This window comes from Apodemus sylvaticus, chromosome 10, assembly GCF_947179515.1.
Source record: "Apodemus sylvaticus chromosome 10, mApoSyl1.1, whole genome shotgun sequence".
Taxonomy (NCBI): domain Eukaryota; kingdom Metazoa; phylum Chordata; class Mammalia; order Rodentia; family Muridae; genus Apodemus; species Apodemus sylvaticus.
In genome coordinates this window covers 67,206,812-67,229,432 of record NC_067481.1, presented here as the reverse complement: position 1 = coordinate 67,229,432, position 22,621 = coordinate 67,206,812, and the positions used below count along the sequence as shown (strand labels likewise).

At 48.7% G+C, this 22,621-nt stretch overlaps 1 protein-coding gene and 1 pseudogene across 2 annotated transcripts in view; both read left to right on the top strand.

Moving 5' to 3' along the window:
* Positions 1 to 22,621, top strand: part of Galnt10 (polypeptide N-acetylgalactosaminyltransferase 10) — a 144,954-nt gene that overhangs the window by 71,417 nt on the left and 50,916 nt on the right. The window contains exons 2-4 of one of the 2 annotated variants that reach the window (XM_052197963.1): positions 2,677 to 2,779; positions 5,087 to 5,225; positions 17,388 to 17,554. In XM_052197963.1, the coding sequence (XP_052053923.1) occupies positions 2,677 to 2,779; positions 5,087 to 5,225; positions 17,388 to 17,554 (409 nt within the window). Of the gene's footprint in view, positions 1 to 2,676; positions 2,780 to 5,086; positions 5,226 to 17,387; positions 17,555 to 22,621 lie in introns of those variants that run through there. The other variant, XM_052197964.1, reaches the window with a different exon arrangement.
* Positions 21,712 to 21,802, top strand: LOC127695643 (uncharacterized; annotated as a pseudogene).

Here is a 22,621-nt window from a genome sequence, read left to right as displayed (position 1 = left end):
GAAAGATGGTTCTTGGTTCATTCTTCTTTTTGTCTGTCGGGTCTGAGACCCTTGGTCTGGGATCCACTGTTGTGGATGGGCCTGGTGCTGTTCTTGTGAACCAATCCCCTGATGAATAAAGGAGCCAATCACTGGGTAAGTAAACAGGACTTCCGGTTGGACAGAAGAGGAGAGGAAGCAGGAGAGAGTTAGGAACTAGGACAGCAGAGGGGTAAGATGTAGCTGCTACAGTTTCTTGGTATCATGGCGGACCAACAAGGATTCCAAGTAGGCCTTCAGCCATCCCTTGTTACATGGATGAATGAAAATTACTCAGTGTTTGGCCTTAAAATTCATGGAGAATTTCAACCTGCGACTGTCCAGATTCCCTTCTATTGCTGTGAGGAGACACCATGACCAAGGTGACTCTTATAAAAGAGAGCATTTAATTGGGGGCTTGCTTGCAGTTTCAGAAGGTGAGCCCATGATCATCATGGTGCCAGACAGACAGGCACACATGGCAATGGAGCATTAGCTGAGCGCTTTACTTCCTGATCTGCAGGCAGTAGGCAGAGAGACCCTGGGCCTGGCTTGGAGTTTTGAAACTTCAAAGCCCACCACCAGTGAAACACCCTCTCCAACAAGGCTACACCTCCAAGACAGTTTCACTAAGTGGCAACCAAACATTCAAACATGTGAGCCTATGGGGGCTGCTCATCACACCACCATGCTTTATATAAAACAACTTTATTCATTTGGCTAAGTAGTTTCTGTGTGGTCCACTCTGACCGTGTGTGTGTGTGTGTGTGTGTGTGTGTGTGTGTGTGTGTGTGTGACAAATGAAGGATATTAGAATAATTATTTAAATGTTTGGCATCAAAGAGTGCATGTGATCCTGAAGCAAGATCACTCCAGCTCCTCTTGAGAGTCTAGAGAATCACCCTAGCATCTGCATCAAAGACTGTCCCCTAATACAACCTGAGTCAGGGCTGAAGCCCACAACCCTTTCTCTTTTCTTCTGGGCCAGAGGTTCAAGCACCCTTGCCGACAGGCCCTGCCAAGTCTGCAGTCTCAGGATTGGAGCGTGTGCTCCGACTAATCTTTCTTCTTCAGCAGATTGGAATTGGCTTTGTTTCGCCGCTCTCCCCTCTTCTCAAAGGGTGCCAGACACACTAAATGGTGATTAAACAAAGATTAAAATTCCATTTGGATGAGGGAAGGAGGGAGGGAGCGGCTGTTGCAGCCATGATGGGTTCCTTTGGAATGCTGACTAAGAGCACATGGGTCCCAGACACAGTCAGTCTGAGCACAGCTAAAGGGATTTCAGTCCATTCCGCCAGGCTCCCCCAACTGACTCATGTCCTCAAGGTGTGCCTTCTCTTTGTCTTCACTGCCTGCTGCAAGGGAACCTTCTGGAAGCTGGGGGAAGGAAGAGTATCAGAAGATGATCGCAAACAAAGAAAATGACCTCAGCTTTCAGAGACTCACCTCTGGGTGTGCAGTGTTACAGGGCATCCGAGTACCTCTGGGTTGAAGTTTTGGGGTGCTTCTTGATACAATATTCCATGATCAATGTCGATTCTTGTCACAATATTCCATGATCAATGTCGCTTCTTGTCACAGTATTCCATGATCAATGCCACTTAAGCTTGTGTGCTTGGAGCTCGGGGGTCAGTTGCTCGCTGTGCAGGTGTGAGAACCTGGTCCCGAGTTCCCAGGACTCTTGTGCAAGCCGGAGTGTGTCATCCCAGCACCTGACCCTCATTTCCGAGATTCTGCCCTGGCTGTGACTGTCAGCCACCTGCAGTTCCAGAGCACTGGAAAGGGGTTTGAATTGACAGGAAGCCAGGAGGAGTTCGAAATCTTAGTCTAAAAAGAGAATAAAATGCCTCAGGTCTCTGTCCTATTGACTGCATGTCGAAATGCTAATGTTTTAGAGACGGTGGATTGGGTTCAATGAAATATATTGGGGCTAGAGAGATGGCTTAGTAGTTATGAGGGTGCCTTCGTCTTGCAGAGGACCTGCATTCAGTTCCTAACAACTGTGTCTGGCAGCTCCCAACTGCTGGTAACTCCAGCTGCAGGGGATGAGATGCCCTCTTCTGGCCTCCACAGACATACCCTACACACACACACACACACACACACACAGATACATACATACATACATACATACATGCATACATACATGCATGCATACATACATAAAAATTAAATACATCTTTATAAAATAAATACGTTATTCAAACCAACGTCATGTATTCCTTGTTCCTTTGGAGTGCTGAGAACCAAACCCAGGTCCTGACGAATGCTAAGCCAGCACTCCACCACTGAACTGCACCCCTGAGCCTCTGCTTGTTTTTGTTTTGTTTTGGCCTGTGACAGTGTCTCACTGTATAGGCCACGTTAGCCTAAGCTGGTGGTCCTCCTGCCTCTACCTCCTGGGTGTTCGAATTACAGTGGCTCACCACCACATCCGGCCTCGTTTTCTTCCCAAGTGCTGAGCTGCTGTGTCCCCTGGCCTCTGCCCATCTAACAGGCACGTGACCAACACTCAGGAAGATGCTGAGGGCTGGGCAGGTGATAGTGTTCTCTTTAAGTAGCGTAGCCTCTAGACCATTGTTATTGCCAATATTCCCTTTTTCTTGTTTTTCACGGTTTCTTCTTTGCCTCTCTCTCTCTTTTTTTTCCCCCAAGGAATTACACAGTCGACAAAAAAAGACATTTTTCTTGGGAGCTGAACAAAGGCTGAAGGACTGGCATGACAAGGAGGCCATCAGGAGGGACGCACAACGCGTAGGTATGGAGGGCGGGGCTGAGTGCGGGCATCGAGTAAGTGTGTGCACATGTGCTGAGTGTGTTAGGGGCGTCTGGACCTCTTATTGACATCCAGCCTGCCACTGTCTTTCCTAATAACCATACCTTTCACCTATGTGACCTCTGCTGTCAGCTCCAGTCCACTGTCTTCATGTGTGCCCTGCCACCTGCGTATCAGCGTGTTACTGTGTCTCCATCCTAGCAAGTCAGATCCCAAAGTAAGGAACAATGTTTCAAATCATGGATTGGGATTGATCGTGGAGAAAATTCCACCCTCTGCAACCCTATTTCTTTATGGCTGGTTGAATATGAGGGGATCTGTACCTCAGAGAGATGCTGCCACCTGCCAGCCATTACCCAAGGAGAGAGAGCAAGGTCAACCTGGGACTTGAACCCAGTTCCTCACCAACTACAAATTCCTTTTGCTAATAGGGCTTTGTCGCCATTCCTGTAAGACTAGCAGATGGGGGTTGGACCAGCACAAATAAGTACAGAGACTGTGGAGAGTCTTCTCTGCAGAGTCCAGGAAAAGGTCAGAAGAGCAGCTGGGAGACCACCCGCAGGCCGGTGGGGCCACACTGAATTCCACTCTTCCTGAGCCCCTGTCCCTCCATCTGTGACTGACCTCAGGAGTTGGCTTTGGCAGCCTCAGAAGGTTGCTCCCAGGGTGTGGAGGGAGAAGATGGCTATAATGTTGCTTTGCTTGAGTGGAACGTGGATACAGCAGCTAGAGGGATGGAAAGGGTGTGTGGCGATCTGGGCTAAAGGTGTCTCTTCTAAATTATTCATGACAAAACCAACTCACCACAAAGCTCAGAGGAGAACGGGTAATAAGTGAGCTGACGCCCAGGGCATCCCCAGCCCCTGACACATGGTGCTGCTCTATGTGCCAGGAATGTTAAGTGAAATTGGACGGCTGCTCCTTTAAATTAAGAAAGGAAACATCTGCAAAGAGACAGCTGGCCAGACAGTTGTGCCTGAATTATTAGAATATCGGGCTGCCTGGCAAGGGAAGAAAGAACAGCAGAGAGAGTAAGAAAAGCAAGTGGCTGTTTTTAATTTCTTTGTTTATTGAAATAAAATTATAACTAAGTATTAAAGAGTAAATATTTTTAAGTAATTTATGAAGTTGCCTAATTATTTAAAAGAAAGAAAGAAAGAGTGACTAACAAGACCAAGTACACACTCCTCCACCAACACGAGGACCTCGTCTGTTGAGAAGGCAGGAGCCACAGCATGGCCAGGAAACTGCGCTGGGGTCTGGCTGGCTGGCCTCCGCCCCCTCTCCTCTCCTCAGGATTTGGGGCTGACTATTGATGGGCAGGTCTCCAGGAGCCTCGTTCTGAACAGAGGTCAGACCTCCGCTGCACCTGAGCAGCCTCAGTGACCTTGGTTTGTAACACCCAGAGGGCGGTTGGCCCCAAGCAGCTGCTGGAGTGGCTGACTGTTGGACACAGCCGTGCAGACCCTTGAGATGCTTCTCCCAGGGATGTGTCTGTCCTCAGTCTCCAGAAGCTCATGGGACCCCCAGAGGACATACTCTCGGAACATTGGAGACCCTTCCCAGTCATATGGCACGGAGGTTGCCAACGCTTTGTCCTCTGAATCTGGGGCTTGCAGCAGAACCTTCCAACAGACCTGGTGTAGTAAATAAGGTGGCTCTTAAGTTACCTCCCAACTTTAAAGAAAAATCAAATCATCTTCGATCATCATGGTATTTTAAAAAATCATTTATTTACAGCTGTACTGAGAATCCAGCCCAAGCCAGTACTTCATAGATACCAGGCAAATACTGTTACGAAGCCACATCCCATCCCATGTTTGTGGCAATTTTGATTGACACAGAACATTTGCCTCCCTAAGATGATGATAGTCAAATCGACTCAAGTTTATCTGGTGTTTGACAGCTTACAAAAAGTTATCACTGCACGTATCCTCTTATTTGACTTCCCCAGACATGCATGCTGCTGGTATCAGAGAAGACAGTTGTAACTGAGGGTTTATTAGCTCAGAGAAAGTAGACCTGCCTCTCATCAGGGGAAGCTGAGTGGGCAGGGGGTTCTGGCTCTAGAGAGAGGGCAGAGAGCATGGTCTTAGGCCCTTGCATTTAGTTCTAAAATCTTTTGTGAGTCTGAGTTTCTCTGCAAGAGCAGCCAGGGTGCCAACCACTGAGCCATCTCTCCAGCCCCAGGTGTAAGGCTTTCTCTGAGGTCCCATCATTCTTCCCCAAGTCTTGACCCTTGTAAACGTCAGGTAAACCAGCAACACTGAATTTGCTCTCTGCCTCTAGGACATGGAGAACAGGGGAAGCCTTACCCCATGACCGATGCCGACAGAGTGGACCAGGCATACCGGGAAAACGGATTTAACATCTACGTCAGTGATAAAATCTCCCTGAATCGCTCCCTCCCCGATATCCGGCACCCAAAGTGAGTGTCAACGTCTCTCATCTTCTGCTGTCTAAGGATTTTGCACCATTGCTCTCGGTTGTGAATTCATTAAAACAAACAAACATTCGCCTGAGATGCTGCCGGCCAGCTGTGGGTAAAACAGAGCCCCTGCAGAGGCTCGAGCAGTCAAATCGCTGCAGCGTGGAGCTGGTGTGGCTGGGGATGGTGCACCAGTGTGATCCTTCACTCAGAGTGGGAACCAGCCATTCTCCAAGCGCCTGCAGAGCGGTGACATCAGTTCACCTGGGAATTTGTCATAAAGTGGGCGAGGGGCGCGTGTGCCACAACCCGTGTGTCGGTCAGAGGACAACCTCTGGTGTAGGTGCTTGCCTTCTGCTTTGTTCAAGACAGGGTCTGATTGTTATTCACCACGTATACCCGTATACCGCAGGCTAGCTGCTGCCGGCTCCTGGACGTTCTCCCCTCCTCCCACCTCACTGGTGGAGTGCTGGGATGACAGATGGGCCACATCATGTCTGGCTTTTCTGTGGGTTCTAGGAATTCAAACCCAGGGCGTCTGGCTTGTTCAGTAACCACTTCACCCACTGGGATCTCTCCAGCTGACTCCCGTGCCTCCACTCAGGTTAACTGTCCTGAAGCACTGGAGGCCCTCAGCCAACAGTGTCCTTAGAAGCCCCGAAGGTGACTGATGCAGACAGAGGTAGACTAGGAAACCACATAGCCGGGAAGCCTCGCTAGGAAGACAGGCTGTCCCCCAGGGCTAGACCCTTTGTATCAAACTCTTGCTCAGAGGAGACAGGAGGGAGCCCGGGGTGCTTGCCTGTAGGACTTACTATCTGTTCCATGGTCTAGAATCTTCTGCTGACACACAAGAGTGTTGTTCAACCACACTGTGTTGCTGGGTTCAGATCAGTGAGCTGACACTGAGCATTACCAGACCAAACCTGTGCCTGACCCCAGGAGCACCTATTTTCAGAACTGTGAAAATCTCACTCCCGTTGTCCCAACCTTCCACCAACCCCACCCCACCCCCCTCACCATCATGAGCTCCTCAAAAGCAGCATAGCAACTCGTTGGCTCTCACTATTCTCCTGATGTGGGCCTTCGACTATCTGTCCTCCTGCCCCAGCCTCCCAAATAGCAGGGATGACAGACCTTTGTCGTTAGGCCCAGCTCATGTAACACACTAAATGCTACCCTGACATAAGGAGGAAATAGATTACATGAGGGATATTTTTATATGATTATAAAGTAAATCCTCAACTGAATAGTCCAAAGTTGGAAACGGTGACTGGCTTGATTACTTTTTCTTTTTTTTAATTTCATGTGTGTATGTATGTATGTATGTATATATATGAGGATACACATGCCACAACATGCCTGTGAAGGTCAGAGGACAGCTTACAAGAGTCAGTTTTCTCCTTCCACCTTGTAGGTTCCTGGATCGAACTCGTGCTTGGTAGCGATCTCCTTACCTGCTGAGCCATCTCTACAAGTTTTTGTTTATTTTGTATATTTTTTTCCTTCCACCTTAAGACTATTTCCCTGAAATGTGTCCCCAGCTCAGGAAGGGGGTCTGAGCTCAGGAGGCTTCTGGCCCCTCTGTTAGCCGCCTGTCCACCAGCTAGGCTCCCGCTTGCTAATGTTGAGTCCGTCTAACACCTCCTTTTTCCAGTCACCAAGTGTGGAAGTTTGAGTTTCCAGCAGCGAATAGACTTTGAAGTCCTCCTCTCCTCCCAGAGGGGAGGAGACTTTCCTTGTTTGCCAGTTGGGAGCACATGAGTAAATTAGACTGTTGTGTAGCATGCTGTCTTTGGTTTCTTTTAGCTTAAACAACTTCTCAGGCAGGAACCGGGGTTCCTCTTTTCCTTATATCCCTTCAAACTGGATTTTGGCAGCAGCGCCCCTAGTGCAGGATAGAAGGGCCATTTGCTTATGCCAGTCACCTCTGTTCTCACCAGAAGATGCCCCGGAGACACACATCCACAGAGAACAGGAGCTAGGCGCTTTGGCCCCAACTGGGCTAGCATGTGGGAGGTGGCCCGCTGGCTCTGAGCAGGCCTGCCCTCTGCACCTCCAGCCAAGTGAGCGTGAACACGGGCTGGCTGGTGGGCTGGCCCACTTCCCCTGCTTGCTGGGGAAACCCAGCCGAGCTGCTTGGCAACCAAACATAGAAGCTCTTCAGGACCCATGGCGGGCCACATCAGGGAGTCTCAGCTGCAGAACTGAGTAGGATCTGCAGGCTCCTCTGGGATGCATGCAGTTGCATGGGCAGTTTCCCAGTGCAAAGCTAACTACAACAGAGATGACAGCAGCCCGCAGCCATGATCCGCTCCATCCTGAGCACTGAACTTTAGGAAGGAGTAGATATGAGTGGAATCGTTCCACATCCCCACTCCCATGTCGCCTTTTGATCTTGCCTTTTGTGTTAACACGGCTAATTTATGATATATGCTGGATTTCCTCAAAGGAATGTATGAATTATTGTATTAAGCCAGATTCTCCAGAGCTTCTCTACAGCTTCAACAGGTTAGGGTCCAAATGAAAAGGAAGGTAAGGCTCGTTCCCTCCAACGGTCGTGTCACGCGCGCTGATAGAATGAAGTGGTCTGGGGAGAGGGGTAGAAGGGAGAGAATGATGGAAGTGTTTTCAAGTGACTAGACATAATTTAAAGCTCAAGGGTGCAGATGTACAAACAGACACTCGGCCGTGAACTCTGATGGCCAGCCAAGAATCAGAGTGCAAAGTAGTGAGGCAGGTGACCTGTGATAGTGAGAAGAGTCATCAGCCAGAACCTCCCAGAGCTGATACAGATGCGGCCTTAGCAGGGCACTGCAGCTCTGCTCTGTTCATGTTAGGTAGAGACGTAGACAAAATAGAAAAAGACTCAGACTCTAGAAATGGAGGTTTGCTTTTGTTTGTTTTATGCCTATGAGTATTTTGTTTGCATGTATGTGTATACACTCCAGGCGTATGTGACTGATATGGTGTCCTCAGAATGCAGAAGAGTCCGTCAGATCCCTTGGAACTGGAGTTACAGATGGTTAGTTAGGAGCTGGCAGGTGGGTTCCGGGAAGCGGAGCGGAATCCTCTGCAAGAGCAGCAAGGACTCCTAACCAGTGAGCCATCGCTCCAGCTCCCAAACTCCAGAACTAAAACCAACCGTGTCTGAGATGAAATGCGCGTAGACTAATGATGGATTAGCTATTGCAGGGGAAAATGTTAGCGAACTTGAAGGCACAGAAAAACAAACTGCCCCCAAAAAAACATAAACGTTTTGAAAAGTGAAAATTCTAGGAAGCCTGGGACAATTACGATCCGATCTGTCTAAAATGCACGTAATTGGAATCTCTGGCGAAGAAAAGAAGATAGCCACTTGAACTTCTCCAAATCGGGTGGCAACTATAAAGCTACATTCAGGGAACCACAAAGGAGGCTGGGACTATGGCTCAGTGGGTAAAGCACTTGCCAGGGAAGCATGAGGTCCAGAGTTGAGATTCCAAAAGCTAAGGCAAGACATGGTGGGATGTGTCTGCAACCTCAACACTCCCACAGCAAGATGGAGTCAGAGAAGAGAGGACAAGAGAGTTTCTGGAAGGTTTGTGGGTCAGTTAGCTTGGCATGGACAGTAGCAACGAGACCCTGTCTCAAACAAGGTGGGAGGTAAGGGTGCCTGTGCAGCATGGCACGCATATGCCCACATGGACACACACAGATGCACGCACACAGATGCATGCACACAGATGCACATACACACATACAGATACAAAGAATGAATAATTGTCGGCAGCCACGGATGGGAGCAAGGAACCAAGCTAGGAGTCTGTGACAGCCAAGGGGAAATGAGAGAGTGACTTGTGTTAGCTGGGCGCAGCAGAGGAGCCAGTGCTGGTCTCAGGACACCATGAAGGTGGAGACAGCAGGGTCTGCCTGGGAGCTGCATGGCTGTGAGAGAAAGAGCAGTCGAGGACAGTGTCAGTTTTTGGCTGGAGCAGCTGAGGGGATGGAGTCCTAGTTGACACGCAGGGAGGGTGTGACCCTGGAAAGAGCAGGAGAGAGTGTCCACAAGGCAGCGAGTGCACGGTAGTGGTGTTGAAAACGGAAATGGGATTTTTGAGTAGCTGTGTTCGGATTGTGGTTTTAGTTCCTTGAGGAGCAAGGGACAGCAGAGGCTCAACACCGTTCTAAGTGTAAGACTGACCCGAGACCGGCCGTTGTCAGGTTTCACGGATCCTGGGATGGTCAGTTTTAACCGGCAACTTGACATAACCTAGAACCCCCTGAGAAAACAGCCTCAGTTGGTGAATTATCTGGAACGCATCTTGGGGTTGAGGGCGTCTTGAGGTAGAAAGACCTGCCCACTGTGGGAGGTGCCAGTCCCTAGTTTGGGGTTCTGAATAGTGTAACGGCATGAGCACGTCGTTCATTTCTGCTCCCGGCTACAGATGTGATATGGCAAGGAGCTTTGAGTGACTGCCTCAGCTTCCACTCACTGATAGATCGTGTATAACCTGGAGGGATAAACCGGTGGTTCTCCTGTGGGTCGCGACCCCTTTGGTGGGAGGCACGTATCACTCACTTATATCAACATGACTCCTCACAGCAAAAATGCAGTTATAAAGTAATAATGAAGCCGGGCGGTCATGGCGCACGCCTTTAATCCCAGCACTTGGGAGGCAGAGGCAGGTGGATTTCTGAGTTCGAGGCCGCCCTAGCCTACAGAGTGAGTTCCAGGACAGCCAGGGCTATAAAGAGAAACCCTGTCTGGAAAAAACCAAATCCAAAAAACAAAAAAAACAAAACAAAACAAAAAAATAGCAATGAAATGATTTTGTGGTTGGAGAACCACCACAGCACGAGGAACTGTATTAAAAGGTCACAGCATGAGGAAGGTTAAAAGCCACTGATCTAAAGCCTCTCCTTCCAAAGACTGTTTCTGGTCAAGGCATTTCATCTCAGTGACAAAAAATAGGTCTAGAATAGTTCACCTTTAGGGTTTAGAGGTCAGCAAGAGTCCCGCTCACCACCTCCACTCTTATGTCTCATAAGAGTCCACACCCGCCGGGCGGTGGCGGTGCACGCCTGTAATCCCAGCACTCTGGGAGGCAGAGGCAGGCGGATTTCTGAGTTCGAGGCCAGCCTGGTCTACAGAGTGAGTTCTAGGACAACCAGGGCTACACAGAGAAACCCTGTCTCGAAAAAACCAAATACAAAAAAAAACAAAAAAAAAAAAAGAGTCCACACCCACTGTCACTGCTGCCATACAGAGAGGTGGGTTAGACCTTCAGCGGACTAGTTGACAGGCTAATCAGGACTAGACAGTACTGATTAGCAGACTCCGTCCTTTTCATCATGGTTCATGGAGTAAAGTAAGCTTGGTGGACGCCTTTAAAATGGAGTGTCCCAGAAGCACCCAGGATGCGGAATTCTGGCTGCCGGCAGGGATATGGACATCCTTGTGTGACAGTTGGTTACAGAGGCAACTATGGCCAGAGAGCCCTTGTGGGTGGGGATGTTTGTGAACTGCGAAAGGAAATCACATCAGCTCTTCTCTAAAAATCAAACAATTTCCATCTGAACCATCGGGTGTTTTTTTTAAGATAGTAGTTATTGATCCATTGGAACCAATATCAACATTTAAAGGTTCATGAGCCTTGAAGTAAAATGGTAGCCAATAAAACTTCTTCCTTTGACCTTTTGCCCCCTCTTGGTTTTTAAAGCCAGAGTTCAGTAGGCTTGGACCTTAGGTTGAAAATTGTGGCGATTGATAGCTTACAAGCAAAAATGGCTGCCGGTCTGCTAAAACTCAAACAGGAATGTATCACCCACAACACATGCTGCCTAAAATCTTCCCCAGCCGAGAGGTGGTCTGTATGTCTGAGTTTGGATTTTTCGTTGTTGTTTTATTGTTCTTACAAACAGAGACATTTTCTAAATCTTCTAGAAATAGATGCTGCATTCATCTTTAATAAAAGCTTGCATTTGTCATGTGTTTTTATTTGTTTGTTGATATATTGGGCTCTGGGTGGGGCACTTCCCCGTTACAGTGTGGTTCCAGCCCCCTCAACATGATTTTATAGATGTCTCCCACTGTGTCACCTGGACTGAATCTTAGGGGCGCTCTTGGCTAATGTTAACAAAGCTGGTAGAAGGCAGATCAAAGCACATGACACTGCATCCTTATGTAGATGCACACGCTCCACTTGCATTGCACACTCCATGTTGGAGATGATACACACCTATCCAGGAACAGGCAGTTGAAATCCAGTTGGACTGGTTAGAGATGAGTGGGATTTTTTTAGTGACGTTGGTCTTGAAAGAGTCTAAGGGAAAAAAAAAGACAAACCAAGAGAAGGTGAAGATGTCTGTCATCTCTCTAAATTAGCATGAACGGTCAACCTGACACAGCCTAGAATCACCCAAAAAGAGATTCTCAATTGAATATCTGTCTTCATCAGGTTGGTTTGTGGGCAGGTCTTGATTGATAATTGATGTAGGAGGGTCCAGCCCACTATGGTCATCTCCATTCCTTAGGCAAGTGGTCCAGAGTTAAGTAAGAAAGCTAGCTAAGGCCCGGTGTAAGGCCGGGTGGTGGTGGCACATGCCTGTAATCCCAGCACTTGGGAGGCAGAGGCAGGCGGATTTCTGAGTTCAAGGCCAGTCTGGTCTACAGAGTGAGTTCCAGGACAGCCAGGGCTACACAGAGAAACCCTGTCTCAAAAAAAAAAAAAAAAAAAAAAAAAGCTAGCTAAGCATGAACCTGTGAGATGGTCAGAAAGCAACATCCCTCCAAGATTTGTACATAAATCTCCTGCTCAGACATCCCTTGGTGGTGGACTGTGATCTGGAAGAGTCCATATAAAACCCTTTCCTCCCCTGTGTTCCTTTGGTTGGGGTGTTTATCATGGCAATGGGATGAAAGAAGAGCATCCTCTCTCTCCTCATGAGAAGGAAGCATGGTGACAAGTAAGCAGCGTAGTTTAGGAACAGGACAGAGCGCCCTCCTGTGGCAAGTTCTCCACATTTGGCTTGGGGTGGAGGTTGGGGGACCAGCAGTCCTCCATCCCCGCATACTCAGGTCTAAGCTGTGCCCAAGCAGTGTATGAAAACCATTTGGTCTTTGCTCGTAGTATATACAGACGCGTATGAGTTTAGCGCGTGTCTTGATTTTACGACAATGTGGCTGGACTGCTTTGTTACAAAAGTAGCTTCTTTCATTTTACGTGTTATGTTCATGTCAGTCAGCGCACTGTGCGATATTCCTCAGGAATAATTCTCTCCATTGCAGCAAGGTGAGCCACACTGATACTCCCCAGCCCTTCGCTTCTGGAGACGCCATGGCAGAACATTCGGGAACCTGTACTCTACCCAGCTTGTTGGTCTTCTCCCCGTTTATGAACCAAGTGTCTCGGGGTGAAGTCCATATCCTCCTGGCAGCTACCCGCCCCTCTGCCGTGATGTCCGTTAGGAACCACAGTTATTAGCAGAGGCTGGAGGGTCATCTGAGATTTAAGCCAGATTTTGGCTAGCTAGCAAAACTCTGTCTCAGAAAAGAAAAAGAAATAATTGTTTATGATCAGAACAAAGAAGTTTCGAGAAGGTAGGATCATTCAGGTTTAAAAAACAAAACAAAACAAAAAGTCAGAGTCCAAGGTCTGGTTTACACTGTCTGCATTGGAACTCCAGCAAGAAAGTTGGGAATATAAGTTACGTAGTGACTCCTGATAGGGCTGGGGCCCCTGACTGCGTGGTAATGAACTTTGCTCCTCTGGCTGGCTAGAGCCAGGTGTATGTGGCTGGCTCTCAGCAAAGCATCTGTGAATGGAGCCAGGCTTCATAAAGAACTTAGCTTTGGCTCTTTTCTCCCACACATCTTCCTGCTCCCGATTCCAGCCAGCTGTGAGCTGCTGTGTGGACCTGCGAAGCGGAGGCTCGGCCTGGTGTGAGAGTTCTGATAGAGGGGAGAGGGTGTGAGCAGGCGGGGAAGTCGCTTCCTCTGCCACCACTGGTTCCACCTCCGTCTTCACCGTGCTACTGTCTTGGTTACCCGTGTGGCCCTGCGCTGAGTCAGGTCTGGTGGGCCAATGAAAGGCCGCCTAGCCAGGGAGGACTGCAGCAGAGCTGTTGGTGGTGTTTCAGGAGAGCACATCTCTTCCCTCGTGTTACAGCTCTTATGACAGAAGCTCTCAGATGATGGGGTAGTTCTCACACACCTTTTACTCCCTGGATAGGATTTATATACAGTTTTGTGGGTGACTCAGGGTTTGACAGCAGGTACTTCTCATTGGCTTGGACTGAGAGCTTACAGAACCTTGTGGGAAGGCTTGGTGCTGCTCCTATATGACTGATAGCCACACACCTTTCCTGCGGTGGGGTAGTGTGTGTGGGAGCTGTAAGCCAGGGAGCCTAGGGGGCATGGCCAAACTCCCTTCTCCGCCTACTAGGTCACCGGGGGTTCAAGGTTCGTGCTCAACCTGGTCCCAGACTACCTGTGCACAGCTCACCTCTTGACACTGCTGTCTGCTGTTTCGGTTTTGTTTAGTTTTAACACGAGGTTTCTGCATAGCTGGAGCTGGTCTTGGACTCCTCCTCTCGTACCCCATCAGCACCAGGGTTTTCGGGGCTGGGAGGACAGGTGCACACCACCACATTTGGCTCCAACCAGCTGTATCAAAGAGAAAGCTGTCTCATCCCCAGACAAGAGAGAAGGGCTGGGGGTGCCCGCTTAGGAGGGAGGCTGAACACTGGTGCGTGGCCGGAGAGAGCAGGTTGAGCACCAGGTACGCAATCCCTTCAGTTCCCACCGCTGCTGCTGTGGTTGTCACATAACAGGCTGTTTAAGTGGGTTCTCTGATATGGTGGACTGTGCCCTGGAATTGTGACTAGAATCGGCCCCTTTCCTCCTAAGTTCTTTTTGTCAAGGTGTTTTATCGTTGCAACAGAAATGAAACTCAGACAGGGCCACACAAGAACAAGCCTCCAGATTTGTTCCTTGGCAGTAATTTTGTGGGTCCCTGAGGCTGGGGATGTGGGGATCCGAGCATCACCCCTGGGGAGATGGCATGATGCTGGGATGTGAAGACTTGAGAAACCACAAGCCACACAGTGAGAATGTACGTATGGGAGCCATCATGAAGGCTTGGGGGGAGGGGGTCAGCTTATAGCTAAGGAGCCAACGGAAACACTCTAGCGTAGTGCCCACACGCCCAGCATGCTTTTGCACCCCCTCTCTTCCCTCAGGCTCCTTTCTCATTTCCGGAGCCTGCCCCACCCCCACAAGGTGTCCCCCAGTACCCAGGTGGCAAGACAGGACTGTGTTCCTTTCCTGGCAGGGCTTCAAGCCCAGTGATGTCACCTGTAGACTGAGCGGGACTCTCAAGTGGCTGCCTCCTTCCCTCAGTTCTCAGGCCTTCCTTCAAGCAGGGATGACATGCCCACCTGGTCTGCCCTGGGGGCCATGCCAGAGTTTAGATAGGAAATGATCCACAGGTGCCAACCCACCGTGAAGCTCCAGCTCCCTGCTCAGACCCCTTATCTTCCTCTCCCACCTCTGCCTCTCTCCTCCCCCTTCCACTCCTCTCTTCCTCCCCTAACCTCCTGGTAATGTCACCTCCTTACATGAGCCTCCCCTCCAGCATCAAGTCACCCTCCGCACTGTCCCAGGACCTTTGTGCATTGGTGTTAGGAGTTTGAATATTTACCACAGTGACCCTTGAACTTGAGTGGGCATCCGAATCATCCAAATTCGCTAAAAAACAAACTGCTGGGGACCACGCTGAGAGGCCCTCAGCAGGCAGGCTGGGATGGGCGGGAGTTGCTGTTCTAACAAGTCCCCGGTGCTGAGGCTGCTGGTCCAGGCAGAACAGCTGGCGTCTCTGCTCCCCTTTCTTCCCTTTCCCTCCCCTCCTCCCATCCATCTTCTCTCCTGAAGCAAAACAGAGTTTATTATAAAGCAAATAAACTAGCTTTCCTTCTGCGTAATAATCGTAAGCTAAGCGAACTGACTTTAGATATCGATCCTCAGAATTGGGTCCCACACTTCTTTAAAAACCTAACACGAGCTGGGAAGATGCCACTGTCAGTGAGAGCACTTGCAGTGGCTGTATGAGGACTTGAGCTGGAATCTCCAGCACCTGCGAAAAAGATGGGCATAGCTGCGTGCCTATAACTTTAGTAGTGGGCAGCTATAGACAGATGCTCAACAGACTAAATATAAGGACTCCTTGGTAAATGACACCGATGGAAAAAGAAACTGACATTACATTTAAGGATAAAAAGTCCGTGTGTCATCCCCCCAACTCATCCCAAGATCAGGTCAGGAAGAGACTTCTGCCTTTGCCACTTCTACCAAATATTGCTTTACAGTCTCTAGCCAAGACAATCAGACATACATAGATAGATAGATAGATAGATAGATAGATAGATAGATAGATAGAAAGATAGACAGGCAGGCAGGCAGGCAGGCAGGACAATTAGACAAGATTGACAGACATATATAGAGGCAGGTAGATAGATGGCTTCTGGGTTGAAAAGTAAAATTATCTATTTATAAATGATGGTGTGTGTGTGTGTGTGTGTGTGTGTGTGTGTGTGTGTACAGAATATCCTGAGGAATCCATAGTGGTCAGTGTGCCCTCTAACACATCAGCAAGACCTGCTCTGAAGAGGTTGCAAGGATATCTTACTTAATAAGTAAAACTTCTACGTCAGTTTACAGGCACGCTGTAATGGAGGGTACAAAGATGTCCTGTATAAAGAGATACAGATAACCAGATGCAGATGACTGCAAATCCTGGAATAAAAGTGACCCGGTGTCTCTAGTACACCAATGATAAGGGAAAGATGGGCAATCCGAGAGATGCAGGAGACATGTCCACAGTGTATAGACTTGGTTTTGATTTTCACGCAAACCAGCCAACTGTAGGAGAACATAAGACCTGGGAAGTTGGAGCACCAACTAAATATCCAACCCCCTTCTTAGTTTTTGTTTGTTGTTGTTTTGTTTGTTTTGTTTGAGACGGGATCTCACCATAGTGACTGTCTTGACTGTCCTGGAACTGGCTCTGTAACCCATACCCAGGGCTAGGATTAAAGGCACACCCAGCTTCTCCTGGGACAGCCAGCTGGGACAAGCCAACCAACCTCCATATGGCAGCACACCGTTGTCCACAGGTGACCTAGGACCAGTCAGACAACCTGGTCTCACCCTTGCTGTCACTGTGCCACACCTGTGGAAAGGACCAAGCTGCTGTCCTATTAGGCCTGACCATGTCCCCTACAGGAACCCTCTTCAACTTCTAGGGTTTAAAGTCTTTGAAGGGTTCCTTCATAAATGCTCATCTTTTCTGTCCCTGTGTCTCTGTTACTTTCTAAAATTGGTGAGCCAGTTCTCATGAAGCCTACCCCACCCCCATTGTCACCTGCCATTCATGGCGATATTGTCTCGGGTTAACCTTGGCAATGTACACACTGCCTCTTTTTGCTTTTACTGCACAGTCAATACTATAAAATTTGTTTTGAGTTTTATAACGTAGCATTTTAGATAAGGTTGTGTTTGTAATTGTGTAGAGTGAAAAGACTGTGTTGAATAAACCTAGGGTTAGAATGTAGATTGGGGGTGAGGGGGAGGCGAACCCAACTTCTGGCCCTATCCAGATTTCTGATCATGATTCTGATGACCAGATCCCCTCCTGGTGCCCAGAAGAGTCACTTCATTTCAACAAAAACATCCCACTCGGGAAACTTCTAAAGCCATTAGGAGCCAGAGTCAGGAACCAAAATCTAGAATCATTACAAGTCTCTCAGTGGGGGTAGGGGGTTAGAATATGTGGGGTGTGTGTGTGTGTGTGTGTGTGCGCGCGCGCGCGCATGCTCATGAATTCACAGCGTCTGTTCGTGCATGCGTGTGTGCATGCATGCATACCTGTGAACCTGACCTCATACTAAGACAAGGGTCTTTTACGCAGGGCCTGCTCTGCTAGCAGTGGAAACAGGACACCATGGGACCAAGGAAAACAAAGTCGTGCAGCAGCTGAGATCTCTCCACCTCTCTCCTACCCTAATGTCTGGAAAGGACGGGGAACTCCCGTTTAGCCTGAAGCTGCATCTGGACTCCTGCCAGATGTGAGAGCTGACCGGTGACTCTGAACAGTGTCTCTTCTCCTCTGTGTCTCCCTCCAGCTGCAACAGCAAACTCTACCTGGAGACGCTCCCCAACACCAGCATCATCATCCCTTTCCACAACGAGGGCTGGTCCTCACTGCTGCGCACTGTTCACAGCGTGCTCAACCGCTCACCCCCGGAGCTCGTGGCGGAGATCGTGTTGGTCGATGACTTCAGTGACCGAGGTAGGCCTCAGCCACCCTGGCTCTGCTTACAAAGAGGGGCCGCCCAGAAAGCCGGTCCCGAGCAGTGTGGTATATGATTCCCTACTTAACGCAGCAGCTACTCCGAAGAACTGAGACCTCTTACACATGATCTCATTTCCCACTCACAACATCCCAGCCACGGATCCTATTTTAATCCCCCGTTGTCGGTTTGGAAGTGCTGTAAACACGGAGAGCAGAAAACTAGATGAGCACTAGCTGTCTTAAGTCACGGATCCATTCGCCTTCCTGTCTACCTGTTTACAGAACTGGCATTTCTCGTATCTGGGGGCTAACCGAGTTTGCTTTCCATTGCTGTGATAAACACCATGACCCAAAGCAACTTGGGGGAGGAAAATGTTTACTTTTATGGTCACAGTTCATCATTGAAAAAAGTCAGGTCAAGAGATTAAACCGGAAGTGAAGCAGAAGCCATGGAGGAATGCTGCTTCCCGGCTTGGCCCCTAACTTCTGCTAAGCTAGCTTTCTTACACAGCCCAGGCCCACTGCCTGGGGATAGCACCACCCACAGTGGGCCAGCCCCTGCTCTATCAAATAACAATGAAGACAATACCCTACAGACACTCACACAGACTAGGCTGATGAAGTGAATCTTAGGTTGAGGGTCCCTTTTCTCAGGTGACTCTATCAGTATCAAGTTGTCAGTAAAAACTAACCAGACTAGGAGCTGTAGAAACAAACGAAGCCAGGCACTTAACTCATTCAGTGCCTTTCCCTTTCCTCCTGGTCACAAAATGGCTGCTGAGGCCTGTGGACATTCTGGGTAAAAGGCACCACTTCCTCCCGTCAAACTTCCTCCCGTCTTCTTTTTTTCTAGAAGTTTCTCCAGAACCTTGTGGCCAGAGGTTCTGGGATCTGGTCCTTCTTTCAGTGTGGGAAGCTATGAGGCTTTGTGTCTGTTGTAGAGGCGGGAAGACGGAGGCACTGAATAAGGATGACAAGCCAGCCTGCCTGTGGCATTTACCACAGGGGCACCAGGCTGTGTCTGCGTGCCTCCAACCATGTGATTGCGTCCATATGCAGGACCTCCACCTGGAGGTTGAAAAAACACACAGGTGCAGCCAGAAATGAAATCCAAGACTGACCGCCTGACAGGTCTGTGAACCGGCAGCGGCGGCAGTAGGAAGCCTTCCTTGTCTCGTACATAACTAGTCCGGCTTTTAGCTTCAAGCCTGGAAGAAGCTAGCCTCTGACCTCGCCCCTGACTCCCTCTTACTTTGTGACCATAGCCCAGGTACCTGATCCCCCTCTGTGTAAAAAGGAATAGTTAAGATCAACTTCCTTTCAGGACCCTGACTGTTATTTGAATGTAAAGCGCTTGGGGCAGTGACTCACACAGGAGAGCAAATATAAGGCTGTTTCCGCTGGCTGTTATAACTGCTTCTGGGAGTTGTTTATGGCTGATTTGTGGTGGACTAGCCTCTGTCCTCTCTCTCCTGCTCTCCCCTTCACAGCCTCCTATCTCAACCTCCTCCTAACTTGGCTTTATTACCTTCAGATCAGAGCATCCCATTAGACAACACAAAGGCATTTGTGGCCTGAGGGAGCAAGTGACCCTCCACCGGGACAAATGGTCTTCTCAACTTTGCTGACACACTTATTCCAAGGCCTCATCCACTTTTAGAGATTCCCCCAGCTTGTCCACCTGCAACAGCAGAGTCAGTGGAACCCCGTCTCTCCCAGGCCCTGCCCTGGGCTGCTCCTCTTACAGTGGCTCCTCCCCAGCAGTGCTCAGTGGCTACACTGCTGGAGCATCCTAGGAGATCACACAGCTGGGCTTGCTGTGACCTGTTTACACATTCCTCTGTTCCACCGCTTCCCTACTTTTGAACAGCATCTTTCCTGAGGAGCTCAGCCCTGAGTGGAGAAGTGAATGAGCAGTGCCATTGTCTCATCTTCGGATTAACTGTGAGCTGCCTGGAGTGTTGACATGCTCAAGTGACAGCCATGGGCTGTCTTCTGCACAGTAAGACTTCCTTCACACAGATAGGGAAACAGAGGCTGAACGGATGCTATAGGGTAGCATACCCCCTCACATGTTCTAAGAGTAGTCAGATGGCATTTGGCATGGAACTGGGGCTAGCCTGAGATAGGTTCCATAGTTCTAAGAACCCCAGAATTACAGTAATGGTTGCTTCATGTCACTGCATTGCTACAGGCTTGCGAGTCCTCCTATCTATCCCTCCTGTCACTGACCACACACACTGGTTTGCAGGCCCTCCTGTCCATCCCTTGTGTCACTGTGACCACACGCACTTCACTTGCAGGCTCTCTTCACCTTTGGCTGATGTCCTGAGCACTTTCCCTCATACTTAACATAGAGGACTGCTACGATTCAAGCACTTCCAGAATAGCAATTAGTTCGTAATGAAAGAAATCTATAAACCTTCGGGGAATGTCTGGCAAAAACACAGGGTGTAAGAATCGATGTATTTATGGGGCGTTTTGTGCATCTTTAAGAAAGCAAGAGCTAGGGCTTTTGAATCAAGCACTGTATAAATGATGTCCTGGGAAAGAAAAGAATCGGGCGAATCTCTTCAGATTGCATCTGAAGCATCAGGAGCTCCGGTGTGTGGGAAAGGATTGTTTCTGTAGTGGAAAATAGCTGCATTATATTTTCAGAAAGTGACACTTCACTGAGGCCGTGAGCCGTCTGCATTTTAAAAACTGTGCACAGCAGGGGCATTCAGCTGTGCATTTTGTCTTGGTTTTCCTGTGCTGACCTTAAGCCTTCTCCGTGAGTTTGTGGAAAGCCAGTGGAACAGACTCAGGTACCATTTGTTTTAGTTTCGTTTCTGTTGCTGAGGTAAGGCACCCTGACAAAAAGCTTCTTAGGAGCAAAAGGGTTTATTTGAGTTCATGATTCCAGGTGGCAGCCCATCACCGCAGACAAGTCACAGTGGCAGGGCCTTGAGACATCCAATCACGTCACATCCGTGGTCAAGAGCAGAGGGCAGTGAATGCATGTGTGCCCATCGGCTTCCTTATGCTCAGCCTGATTTTTTTTCCACTCTAACACAGTAAAGGACCCCTGCTTAGGGAGTAATGCCACCCATGGTAGGCTGGGATCTTCCCCCATCAATTAGGACACTCCCCCATAGACATGCTAACCCAATCTAGGCAGTCCCTCATTGAAGATCTCTTCTCAGGGGATTCTCTGTTGTATCTTGCTGGCAATTTAAATGTCTTGTAATCATATTTTATTTTTTGTGTGTATGTTCATGGGTATGAGTTTGGGCACAGGACAGCTTATGGGAGTTACTTCTTTCCTTCTACCACGTAGTTCCCAGAGACCAAACTCGGGTTGTCAGATGTTTTTGTAGCAATCACACTGAGCCGTCTCACCATCCCGAGTTACAATTAAAGCTAACCTTCAGGGCTGGAGAGATGGCTCAGCAGTTAAGAGCACCTTCTGCTCTTCCAGAGGTCCTGAGTTCAATTCCCAGCAACCACGTGGTGGCTCACAACCATCTGTAATGGGGTCTGGTGCCCTCTTGTGGTGAGTCTGCAGAGAGCAATGGTGTTTTCATATGCATAAACTAAAGCTAACCCTCACACCATTTCTCAGGAGCCATCCACCTGGTGTGTTGGTGTTTTTATTTGCCTTTGAGACGGGGCCTCTAAGTGTTCTGGTGCTTGCCTCTCAGCTAGGTTAGCTGTCCAGTGAGTCACAGTATTCACCAGTCTCGGCCTCCCCAGCTCTGAGATTACAAGCATGCACCCTCATGCCCAGCTTCCCTCATAGGCTGGGGATCAAACTTCAGTGTTTCACAAAAGAGCAATGAGTGGGGAATGAAGCCCAGTGGAGAAGGACACTGAGTTCCTTGCTCAGGGTCCGCAGAGAGAGGGCATGGAATGGCCCTGCTCTCAGTCTGTCTTCAGGTGACTGCTGGGCCACTCTGACAACTAAAACCTGCTAAGTGTCACTCATTTGAGTTGACTAAACGGGGAGCACATAGAGGAAAGTGAGCATTAAACCGAGAGGGTGACGATGATAGACCAGGCCCTGCTGTGATTGGATGCTTTGGATGAGAACTGTCCCCACAGGCTCTCATGTTTAAACACTTGGTCCCCAGTTGGTGGTGCCATCTGGGAAGGTCACAGAACCTTTAAGAAGTAGAGCCTTGTGCTCGCTTCAGCATACAGAGAAGATTAGCATGGCCCCTGGGCAAGGATGACAGGTGAATTCAAGAAGCGTTTACTAACAAAACAGGGCAGCTATCTCTACAAACACCTTAACCAACATGGGAAGTAGGGATAGAACAGGAAATGGAGAGATGTATTTATCACCATGGAGAAAGGGAACACGACTTATCCTGGCAAGCTCTTTCCTTGAAGGTAATTTTATGGTTGGGGGTCACCGCCACACAAGGAGCTCAATTAAAGGGTTCTAGCATTGGGAAGGCTGAGAACTGCTGTCCTAAGTTGCTTCATGTCAGATATTTAGTCACAGCAAAGAAAAGTAACTAAAGCAAGTGATTTAAACACTTTGTAGCTAACTGACCTAACTGACAGAAAACCTCTTCTAGCTACCATTTGTCAAAAGGGAGAAATGCATTTATTTAGCATAACCCCAAAGTGTAGGAAATCTACACCCTACCCTGTCCCTGCACGTCACCTCCTAGATAAAACAGAAAAAACTCTTAAGTAAAATTTAAAATATTCAATCATAGCATTTAATCCTTACCCATGTCTCTAAAAGATATTGTCTCCTATTTTTGTTTATTATAAGCATTAGTTCAGATCCTCTAAATAATATTGTTCATAATAAGTTAAGGAAGGACATCAGCCAAAAGATAAGTGTTATCTACTACTAACACCAACACACACACCAACACACACACACACAGAGTATGCTCTCACATGCACACATACAGACACATGAATCAGTACCAGCATACACAGAAATATGAACACACAGGCACATGCATGCTTATGTACACATTGCATGTGTACACACCCATAGACATACCAATGCACACATGCATGCATATGCACACACACACCAATACCAACACACGCATGCAT